This window comes from Myotis davidii, unplaced genomic scaffold (assembly GCF_000327345.1).
Source record: "Myotis davidii unplaced genomic scaffold, ASM32734v1 scaffold346, whole genome shotgun sequence".
NCBI lineage: Eukaryota > Metazoa > Chordata > Mammalia > Chiroptera > Vespertilionidae > Myotis > Myotis davidii.
Genome location: NW_006297386.1, coordinates 104,565 through 116,653, shown reverse-complemented (window position 1 = coordinate 116,653; position 12,089 = coordinate 104,565). Strand labels below are relative to the sequence as shown.

General features: G+C 35.1%; 1 protein-coding gene across 1 annotated transcript in view; it reads left to right on the top strand.

Annotated features, from left to right (window-relative positions):
* The first annotated feature begins 2,459 nt into the window (after positions 1-2,459).
* CMAS (cytidine monophosphate N-acetylneuraminic acid synthetase) overlaps positions 2,460-12,089 on the top strand; it is a 12,324-nt gene continuing 2,694 nt past the window's right edge. Inside the window, exons 1-7 of the mRNA XM_006773140.2 lie at positions 2,460-2,546; positions 4,009-4,151; positions 4,296-4,451; positions 7,776-7,909; positions 10,148-10,242; positions 10,606-10,777; positions 11,508-11,661. Coding sequence (XP_006773203.2) covers positions 2,494-2,546; positions 4,009-4,151; positions 4,296-4,451; positions 7,776-7,909; positions 10,148-10,242; positions 10,606-10,777; positions 11,508-11,661 — 907 coding nt within the window. The 5' untranslated portion in view covers positions 2,460-2,493. The remainder of the gene's footprint in view (positions 2,547-4,008; positions 4,152-4,295; positions 4,452-7,775; positions 7,910-10,147; positions 10,243-10,605; positions 10,778-11,507; positions 11,662-12,089) is intronic.

Sequence of the window (12,089 nt, the reverse complement as noted above, 5' to 3'; positions counted from 1 at the left end):
CCTCCCTCTGCTTTCTTGCTTCAACAAATATTTACCCCAGGAAGGAAATCTGCCTGATTTGTGTTTTTCAGGAGATTATTTGTTCAAAATAATGATTTGACTCAGTTGAGGCATTAGTTTCCTGGCCTGCTCAGAATCAAAGCTAGCAATATTTGATTTGATTTGATTGATTTTCAGAGAGGAAGGGAGAGGGAGAGAGAGAGAAACATCAATGATGAGAGAATCATTGATCAGGTGCCTCCTGCACGCCCCACACGGGGGATCAGAGCCCACAACCCTGACTGGGAATTGAACCTTGACCTCCTGGTTCATAGGCTGATGCTCAATCACTGAGCCACGCCAGCCAGGCTAAGCTAGCAATATTTTAAAAGCTACTAACTTGGATAGTAAGCAGTCAAGAAAAATACTGAGATAATTTTATTTGCATTTAGTAAAAAGCTACTGTTAGAGCTGAGTTTGTAAAAGCTTGATTTTCAAAAGTATAAGTAAACCTCAGAACAAATTGATTTTTAAAAATATTACCTTACATACTTGTGAAAAATAAGCATTTCTCGGTTGTGGACTTATGACTAATGAAAGGCCTAATTGTGTTCTCTTTAAAATGGCAGTGTATGATTTGAAATAACTTTAATGGGCACCATTGTTGATATTCCTGTTTATCCTGTTAGATGTAATATGATTTCATGTGAGAATAAAGCCATTGGCTTTTAGACTTTGACATTTACTCTAAATTTGATTTTAAATTTTGTTAGGCCTCTTTGTTCACTTGCTCATTCTTTCTCCTTTGCCCTTCCTCATCTGATTCCACTATATCCGTGGTCGGTAAACCGCGGCTCGGGAGCCACAAGCGGCTCTTTGGTGCCTTGGGTGTGGCTCTCCCACAAAATACCACGTGTGGGTGGGCACGTACAGTGCGATTGAAACTTTGTGGCCCATGTGCAGAAGTCAGCATTTTGTGGAAGAGCCACACTCAAGGGGCCAAAGAGCCACATGTGGCTGCCGAGCCGCAGTTTGCCGACCACTGCATATCAAAGGAAATTATCTACTTACTTAGACCCTTTAATAATAGATGATGATCCTTGGATTTTAAGTGTACATATTGGATGCTATTTTCATATCCCCAGTGCCATTGCCTTATATTATCCATACAAATTAGACATTTGGACCTTTGATGGTCTGAAAGCAGAACTCCAGTTTTCCTTCCAACAGAGTCAGTGTGAGGATTAAATGAGACTGTAGATTTTTTTTAAAATTACCATTTCTATTTTATTATTTTGAATAGGGAACATTTATTTAATGTTTATTCTGAGTTCTGGTTTATAGTTAATCCTGTAAGAACCATTTGAGGTAATTATTATCATCACCTCCATTTTACTGAAAATTGAGTCTTTTGGGAGATTATTGATGTTGTATAGGGTCATGTAGCTAGCATATGGTGGAGCCAGGATTTGAACCCCTTCCTTTAGAGCCCATACTCTCAACCATTTACTGTTTCATTCAACAAATATATATTAGCACCTGTTATATAGCAAGCACTGTAAAAATACTTTGCAAAAGATAAAGCATTGCCCTGACCGGTCTGGCTCAGTGAATAGAGTGTTGGCCTGCGGACTGAAGGGTCCCAGGTTCTATTCCAGTCAAGGGCATGTACCTTGGTTGCGGGCACATTCCCAGTAGGGGATGTGCAGGAGGCAGCTGATCGATGTTTCTCTCTCATCGATGTTTCTCTCTATCCCTCTCCCTTCCTCTCTGTAAAAAATCAATAAAAATATATTTTTAAAAAGATAAAGCATTATAGAAAGTAATTATTGCTTCCTCACTTCTCCTTCCTTAACGGCTTAAAGGAGTTGTGGTACTGTGGTACTGTGTTGGCCTCTGTCTCCATGATGGGCCCAGAATTTCTTAAGAAAATGGTCTGTGCATCCCCAGTGTCCAGACAAGTGCCTAGTGCCTGAAACAGACTATGACTAAGTACACATTTCATGACTGAAGGGCCCCGGGTTTGATTCTGGTCAAGGGCACGTGTACCTCGGTTGCAGGCTCCTCCTGGCGCAGGCCCTAGTCGGGGTGTGTGCAGGAGGCAACCAATCAATGAGTTTCTCTCACATCGATATTTCTCTGTCTTTCTCTCTTCCACTCTCTCTAAAAATCAATGGAAAAATATCCTCGGGTGAGGATTAAAATAATAATAATAATAATCAAAAAGATCACTGAATCCTGTGGTGTTGAATTTTCATACAGTAAAGAGCAGGATAATAAATGGCTTCAGTAATTTATTTCAGTTAGTGATGTAAATTATATGTCAAATGACCCATGTTTTTGCTTTCACTGTTCACTTTTAACTACTGGTATATTCTGTTACCATCTTAGCACCCTCCCTTCACCTTCTCTATTTAAAAAATTCACTAGGTTTTCATTGGTACTTTGTTATATACCTTTGACTGTGACATTTCTCCAATGAAAAACCTATTCCCGATTACTTCAGATTTTGAGATGGAGGAAGACGGGATCCTTATGTTCTGTCTTGCACAGAGTGACGTGAGTAGGTATGAGACACTTGACCCCTAGCCAGTGACTCATTGTGTTCATTAGGATTCCTTAGAAAAAAATTGGTGGGGAGGAAGGATAATTGACTTTACTCTACATTTAAATCCTCCTTCTGCAAATATTAAAGGGAATATATAAAATGAAATTAATAAATGAAATAAAGAGATGTCAGAAAATTTTCTTTAGTTTCTATTTTTTCACTCTTGGCAATTGAACACAGACATTTGAAACTTGTAGTTCCTCTTGAGAGAATGTTGAATAAAGGGAATAAAAGAAAAATATATGCATATGGCAACAACTAAGTCATTAAATTTACTATTAAAATTTTGTGGCTATAGTAATATTCACATTTGTTTCTAGCAGTGGGGATTTGTAAAGGTCCAGGAAACTAAAGTTCAATAGAGACTAGTTCACCTCTCCAGAATAGCTTTTTGATTTTAGTTATCATTCATTTAAAGTCTAAATGGGCAATTGTGTTAGCTGTGGTTAATAGAGCTGTTAAGCTACTAGTATACTCTCCTGAGCCAATAAGGTCCTGTTCTAATTGTTACCAAATGGATTGTAACCCAGTCTATTATGTTCAGATATTTGTATGTATACCCATTGTTAATTGGAGAAAAAAAAGAGTTGCACATTTTTGTTATTTTGAGCCCAGACTTATCATGTAGTCTCTTCTAAGCTTGAAATTTTCAGCCTCATGGCTTGGCTGAAAATCTTTTTCTTAGCAAGTATATTAAAATACTTTATAAAATATTTTAAATTTGGATGAGGAATAAGAAACAAGATCATTTTTGTTTTCTTTAGATTTGAGCTTCTAGAGCTAGTGTTTTGCTTAATATACCAGTATCCTTAAAAGTACCAAGTATCTTTATTTCCAATTTTATGAAACTATAATTTAGAGCTACATAAATGCTATTTATATAAGTAACAATATATGTTGTATGTAGTGTAAATATTTCTATGTATAAATATAAACAAATCTAGGACATTTACTTAGATATTTAAAAATACTGTTTAAAATATAAATAAATAAATAAAAGTACTGTTTATATTTAAAATACTGTATTTTTTAAATTTTATAGTACTTTGGATCTGTAACATTTTTAAAAAAATATATTTTATTGATTTTTTACAGAGAGGAAGGGAGAGAGATAGAGAGTTAGAAACATCTATTAGAGAGAAACATCTATCAGCTGCCTCCTGCACACCTCCGACTTGGAATGTGCCTGCAACCAAGGTACATGTCCTTGACCAGAATCGAACCTGGGACCTTTCAGTCCGCAGGCCAACGCTCTATCCACTGAGCCAAACCGGTTTCTGCTGTAACATTATTTTGATGATACAAAAACTATTCTAAAATTATGTAAGCTGTATTTTAGGGTTTTAGAGCTCCTTTTTATCTTTAATGATTTCTTTTAGTGATTTGGCTTTATTTATTTGTTCTTTTTAATATCTATACAGTGTGTGGGTTTCAACGGACCATGATGAAATTGAGAATGTGGCCAAGCAATTTGGTGCACAAGTTCATCGAAGAAGTTCTGAAGTTTCAAAAGACAGTTCTACCTCATTAGATGCCATCGTAGAATTTCTTAGTTATCACAATGGTATGAGTTTAATAGTATATTCAAAATTTTATGTAATTTATAACTTGCTTGTCAGTTCACAAGACTTGTTTTAACATTTGCATATAAGATTACTGTCTTGCAAAGAACTTTATTCTGATGTCCTTTTGTTTTGTCTTTTTAAAGAGGTTGACATTGTAGGTAATATTCAAGCTACTTCTCCATGTTTACATCCTACCGACCTTCAGAAAGTTGCAGAAATGATTCGAGAAGAAGGATATGATTCTGTTTTCTCTGTTGTGAGGCGCCATCAATTTCGATGGAGTGAAATTCAGAAAGGAGGTAATTTGTTATGTCACTATTTTAGCTCATTTTATGGAGAATCAGTTTTTCATATACAAATATTCTTTAGGAGTGAGGAGAGTAAAAAGGAGCAGTAAAATAAAACATGATTCTTAACCCTAGTAGGTAATGACATTTATAATCAGTTCTCAATCTTGTGATTACTGAGAGAAGACAGTGAGTCAAAAATTAATTCTTTGCTTTATTTTTATAAAGGAACATTTTAACCCTTTATTTGCCTTTTCAGATTGACGTAATTTTTCTAGATCAAGTACTTTTATGTTTGTTCTAGACATGTTTGATAATCTCCATATAAATCATATAGAATTATGGGAATAGATAGCATCCACCAAAGAGTTTTGGTGGACCTCAATAATGAATTGTGTAGTTACTTCCCAAAATATGTTACTCCTTTATGTAAGAAGAGTTCCATAGTGTTTAAGTAGAGCCTGATTTCTAGCCAGATAAATTAGCAAAATATGTAATAAAGAATAGAATCACCAACAAATAGGTAAATATAACATACTTAAGAAAGGCATTGTGATTTCTGTTATGTGCCTTTTGTTGAGTGTAGAAAAGCTGGTCTCTAACATATGTGTAATTTAAGATGTTATTCTTTTGAAGATGTATCTTTAGCATGTTATTTCATTATCTTCTATCATCCATTGTTTCTTATAAGAAATCAGTTGTAATTCTGACCATTGTTTCTCTGAATATGATTTTCTTCAGGCTACTTTTAAGATTTTCTGTTTATCTTTAGTTTCTATAGTTTGACTCTAATATGTATTGTTGCGTTTTCTTTGTGTTCACCCTGTTTGAAGTTCTCTGAACTTTTCATATCTATGGATTGATATATGTCATCAGCTTTCAAAAATTCTCTTCAGATATTTCTTCAGCCACATTTCCTCTCTCCTCTTTTTCTGGACTCCAATTTAAACGGATTTTAAACAATTTTATAGTGTTCACATGTCTCTCATAGTCTGTTCTATATTGTTTATTTTTCTCTTTGTGCTTTATTTTGAGTAATTTTGATTGACTTATATTTGAGCTCATGTATCATTTCTTCTAACTTGTCTTGTGTACTCTAAATTATGTCCATTGAATTATTTCAAATACTGTGTTTACCTATTATAGAATATACCTTTAAATTATTTTTTAGAGACTCCATTCTCTGTTAAAATGTTCCATCTTTTTATCCTTATTTTTTTTCAAACTATAAGAGAATATCCTTCCTATATAATAAATGGCTAATATGCAAAATGTCCCCTTGGGAGTTCAACCGACCGGGGGTTCGACCGCTTGCTATGACATGTGCTGACCACCGGGGGCGGTGTGGAACAAAGGAAGGTCCCACCAGCAGTTGGGGAAGGAAGGCCCCAATCAGCCCTGATTGTTGGCCAGGCCTAGGGACCCTACCCATGCATGAATTTCATGCGCCGGGCCTTTAGTTTATTTAGGAAATCACAGAGGTAAAAGTGATTTGTAGAAGAAATAGGCTTAAGAAACAAGTTATAGAGGCAAAAGAAGGGCCCTTGGAACTTAGAAGTGAGGAAGGTAAAGGTGACCAGACTGGGGGTGGGGGGAGCAGGTGTTGAGGGAGGCACTGGTATGCTCAAGGAGGGAGAGCACCTCATTCTTTTTTTAAAAATCTTTTTTTCTAATTTCTTTAAGATGTTCATGATAGTTATTTGAAAGTCCTTGATTGTAACATCTGGGTCATTTATAGTTCTGTTCCTGTGATTTCTTTTCTGATTAGGGGTCATGTATTTCTGCTTCTTTATATGTGTCATATTTTATCATGTGCCAGACATAGAGACTGAAATATATATTATTTTCCTCCAGGGAGGACAAACCTTTTCTTCTATCAGGCTGATAGGATAAGGGGATAATCCAGCCGTGGGCAAACTACGGTCCGTTTGAAATGAATAAAACTAAAAAAGAAAAAGACTGTACCCTTTTATGAATTTATATTAGTTCACACAAACACTCCATCCATGCTTTTGTTCCGGCCCTCTGGTCCAGTTTAAGAACCCATTGTGGCCCTCGGGTCAAAAAGTTTGCCCACCCCTGGGCTAATCACTTTGCTCTAATTAGGAGTTGGGCAGTGTTGTAACTATAAAAATTCTTCTGGTTTCTCCTTATTCCATCAGAGTTCCTCTGCTTATGCCAAGCTTGATCTTTCTCTTACCTCTTTCTCAGACTGAGCAAATAACCCCAGTGGGAATTCAGCCACTGATCCTTGTTCACATAGGAAAGACTTGTCCCTCTCTTCTCTTCAAAGTACCACTTGAATTATCTTGTTTATTTGCTTATTGCCTATCTCCACAACTAGATTGCACATTCCATGAGACTAGAAGGAGTTATGTTCACTGTTGTGTATCCAATGCCTATAAAACTATACCACATATTTCAATATATGTTTGCTGAATTTTTTTCCAAATTATACCAAACATTGAGGTGGAGTTGAGCAGAGGATGGTTTCGTTAGGGAAGCATGTAGAGGTTATTCCTAGAAGCCTTTATATACAGAAGTGACAACCAAAAGTGAAGAAAGATTCTGAAGAATCTCCAGTTATTAAGCACACACACACAGCACAAGTATATACATACTTGTACACATCCACAAACACAATTTAGGAAAAACTAAGTGAAAAGGCAAAGGAATTCCTATATACCAGTACTGAGGGTGTCATTTATTATATTGTGTTATGATAATTAATGTTGATATTGCTGAGCCTTCATTACCAAGAATAATAATAAATGTCATTTATTATTATGGTTAGTTTCTTTTTTAACCACTGGTAAAAATTCATAGTACATTATATATTCATTTTTGTCACTATAAAAGTTTTGGTAATTTAATAGGGAAATCTTCATTTTTCTATAATAATTCCATGACTGTCATTTCTCAACCACATTAGCTGAACAATGCATACATTGTATTTCTATAGAAACAAATAATGATAAATAGTTTAAAGGGGTCAGTTATTGATTATGGGTAGTTTATGGCAAATCCGTTTTTTGACAACTTTAAGGTTTCCCTGATGTCCTCCCAAAGCATTATATTTATATAAATACTTTAAAGTATTAATTATGCAGAATTCCACTGTGAAATACTTTATCTTTCTATTATTATTGCTTTTATTAGAAAACAAAGATAAGTCATCAGAATTATTATGGATTTTATTTAAATCCTTTTAAATATTTATCTAGATACAGAAATATTCTACATTCTGAGTTCATTTTTATGCTTTTTAAAAAATTACTAAATGAATAATGTTAGTATCCAAAGCAATGTGGACTTAATATAGCTTTTTGCTTTTAGTTCGTGAAGTGACTGAACCTCTGAATTTGAATCCAGCTAAACGACCTCGTCGACAAGATTGGGATGGAGAGTTATATGAAAATGGCTCATTTTATTTTGCTAAGAGACATTTGATAGAGATGGGTTACTTACAGGTTTGTGCCTTCATTTTAAAAAACCTTTGAAACCCTTTTGTGGTATACTTTGAGTTTCAGGAAGAGGTATGGCACAGTTCATAAAGGAAAATACCAACCTGTAGAGCAGCGGTTCTCAACCTGTGGGTTGTGACCCCTTTGGTGGTCGAACGACCCTTTCACGGGTTGCCTAAGACCATCCTGCATATCAGATATTTACATTACGATTCATAACAGTAGCAACATTACAGTTATGAAGTAGCAACGAAAATAATTTTATGGTTGGGTCACAACATGAGGAACTGTATTTAAAGGGCCAGAAGGTTGAGAACCACTGCTGTAGAGGAAAGGCATAACTGACAAGATTTATTATCTCAGCATTTATCCTGCAGGCTTACCCCAGACTGATCTTTGGGATTCAGTAAATATGCAAGGAATTCTGCTACAACTATCTATCTATATAAAAGCCTAATATGCAAAGTGTCCTCTCGGGAGTTCAACCCACCGGGAGTGACATGCGCTGACCACCAGGGGGTGGTGCAGAACAAAGGAAGGCCACGCTGGCAGCCAGCAGCCACTAGGGACCCCACCTGTGCACAAATTTTGTGCACTGAGCCTCTAGTAACTTTATAATAAGAAATGAATCAAATATTGAATGTTCTACGCTTGTCCTGGTATGCATATTATTCCATTCAAAATTTTAATTTATGGTTGTGTTACTGTCAGGTTGTAGTTGTACAGTTGAATAACTTCTGTTGCTTTAAAAAGAAACAAAAAGTATAGTAAAGGTGAAACAGCACCAACCTGGACATCAGGAAAATCGATTATAGTTCTGTCTCTATCCTTATGTAATCTTGAATATATTATTTTATCTGTTCTTGCCCTTATTTTAAAATAAGGAGGTTGGGTGTTTCATCTTTTAGAGCTTAATGTTTACATCATATACTATTTTTTTCATTGTAGTTAAAGCTATTACTTATTCAGCACTTACCAAGGACTATATGAAACACTACATAGGATATCTCTTGTAATCTGCATAGCAACAGAATAAAGTGGACATTCCTAGCCCAATTTTTCAGAGGAAGAAGTGGCAGCTTTGAAAAATGAAGTAAATGGCCCAAGGCAAAAACAAGTAGTAAATGGTATTGTCAGGATTTGGATTCAGATTCTTATGTTACTCAAAAATAGCGTTTAAAAAAACACACCCTGCCGAAACCGGTTTGGCTCAGTGGATAGAGCGACGTCCTGCAGACTGAAGCGGCCCAGGTTCGATTCCGGTCAAGGGCATGTACCTGGGTGGCGGGCACATCCCCAGTAGGAGCTGTGCAGGAGGTGGCTGATCGATGTTTCTCTCCCATCGATGTTTCTAACTCTCTATCTCTCTCCCTTCCTCTCTGTAAAAAATCAATAAAATATATTTTTTAAAAAAAACACACACCCTAAAACTCCACTCTCTCTATAGTAGAAATTCTAATGTGACTCATGCTCTGAAGGAAAAGTGTTTTTCCAATCTTCTGGTCAGTGTTTAGGCAAACTGTAGGCTGGCTATTTAGTTAAGTTTGAGTGTTAAAGAAAATTTGATTTGACAGATAGGGACACCACCCTCCCTAACTGGTTTGACCCTTTCCTAAAGTGTGAAGAAAATGAAGTCTTTCATCATAATTTGTGAAGAGATTAGCAATTCTTGCCCCCATATCTCGGGACCGGGAAACCATCCCTATCTTTGCCCACGTATGACTCAGACAGTATTGCCCACTTCCATCTGGAGCACAGGGATCTAAGACAATTCTATACACTAGATACTCCAGTTATTTTTTCCTTTTCTATCTTGCCCCTTAGTTTCAAATAGGAACAAATTCCGAAAACATTTCTATTACCTTTGAATTATGAGAGAGATTGCCAGAACAGAAAATTCCTGTGGTTAGAAAACTGGAGGATGGGTATTTTCAATTTTTGCAATCTTTTAAAGTAATCTATCCAAAGGAAAATGAGAACTTGCACTGTGGATAAAAGTTGAAAAATGTTAAAGTTAAAAGAAAAATGTAAAAGTTACTTGTTTTATGTAGTTTGAATATATAGGAAACAAAAAGATAAGCTTTTCCCTCAAAAAAAGGGGATTTGTTATATGTCATTAATATTACTGGGTTATTCATTTTTCTCAATACTGTAGAAATGAATTCATTGTTCTATATTAGAAACTTTTCAATATATGTGAATGCATGTAAAAACCAGCACTCATGGCATTTGTACTATGTTTAGGGTGGAAAAATGGCCTACTATGAAATGCGCGCTGAGCACAGTGTGGACATAGATGTGGATATTGATTGGCCTATTGCGGAACAACGAGTATTAAGGTAAAAACAAGACTTATATGGCCTTTGCACAAGACTAACAATATTGTTAGTAGATATGTTAATTGTACTTATGAACACTGATTTGTGATACTCCAACCATCTAAGGATCTGTGTAATTCGTTTGCTCATGTGAGGAAGACATATTCATAAACTATTCCTTTAAATGACTTACTCAATACGTTGAGAAACACATAGTCCACTTAGACCACACTACTTATTCTCCACTGTAAGTTCAAGTGTATTTGTGAAGTGAATATGAAGGGTACTTCTGAATAATTGGATGGGAATGGGTTAAGTTTCCTGGCGTGAGAGACAGTGACTAGTATTGCACTTCTATTCAAAGGTCTTTTTGGTTTCTTTTAGATATGGCTATTTTGGCAAAGAGAAGTTTAAGGAGATAAAACTTTTGGTTTGCAGTATTGATGGATGTCTCACCAATGGCCACATTTATGTATCAGGAGACCAAAAAGAAATAATATCTTATGATGTAAAAGATGCTATTGGCATAAGTTTATTAAAGAAAAGTGGTATTGAGGTATGTGCCCCTGAATACAGCATTGTTTTTTAAGATTATCATTCAGGGTCAAGGAATATGTAAGGGAAATGAGATATACATTTTTAATATCATTTATTAAAATATCTGAAATTTAGCCTTCACATGCCTAGAAAATTATCATACTATTTAATTTTAGATGAACAAAATGTCAACTAACAAGTAAATGTTTATTTAATAAGTATGAACGTATTATTTTTATATAGGTGCTTTCTAGTTGCCATAGGGTCTTGCAACAAGAAAGATTTAATAAAAAATAAGTGTCAGTATTTAAAAATAAAGCAAATATCTTATGAACTTTAAAATGTAGCTTATTCTTATGATTAAAAATTTTAATTTATAATAGCTTAATATTTATGTGTATTTAAAAAAATGAAGGCTAAGATGATTTTTCATAATTGACTAGAACTTTTACATGTGTGTTTCTTAAGCAGCACAAGAAACATATTATAGACTTTTCTTTGGGTAAATTGAATTATAGGAGAATCTTAAATTGGCTTCAGACAGTGTATGTTGCACTTTTCACCTGTAGGTAGAATCCTTTCCACAGTAGAAAACTGTCTTTCACCTTTACGGGTCTACTTAGACATAGTAGAATTTGTTCTTCAAAAGGTCAAAGGACTACTCAGTTGTGACTTGTATTGTTTACCAAGGCATTATCTTATTCTGAAAGATTTCTGTTTCTCTTATTTTCTCCTTTTTTTTTTTTAAGGTGAGATTAATCTCAGAAAGGGCCTGTTCAAAGCAGACACTCTCTTCCTTAAAACTGGATTGCAAAATGGAAGTCAATGTACCGGACAAGCTAGCAGTTGTAGACGAATGGAGAAAAGAAATGGGCCTGTGCTGGAAAGAAGTGGCATATCTTGGTTGGTATCTTTTCATTCAGCCATAATAAAATGAATCAGGATTTAAAAAAATAAAGAAATAAGAGAGAAAATTTCCACAATTAGCATGATTATAAAGAAATAGAAACTCTCTTACACTACCGACAAAAGAATTAAATTGGGACAGCCCTTCTTGAGGTCACTTTAATAACATTTATCAAGTGTAGCCTAGAGGAGTGATTACCAACACATGCTGTGGAGTCAGACCACAATCTTCATGCCAGTTTTGGTAAGGAAAGCCTAGGTTTCCTCATCTGTAAACTGGAACTGTTAAAAGTACCTATTGTCATTGGCCTATTACCAATGATATAATGTGGGTAAAGTATTTAGCAGATTCCTAATATATAAAATGTACACTCTGAATATTTTTAGCTATTATTAAATGTACATCATTTTTTTGTTTGTTTGCT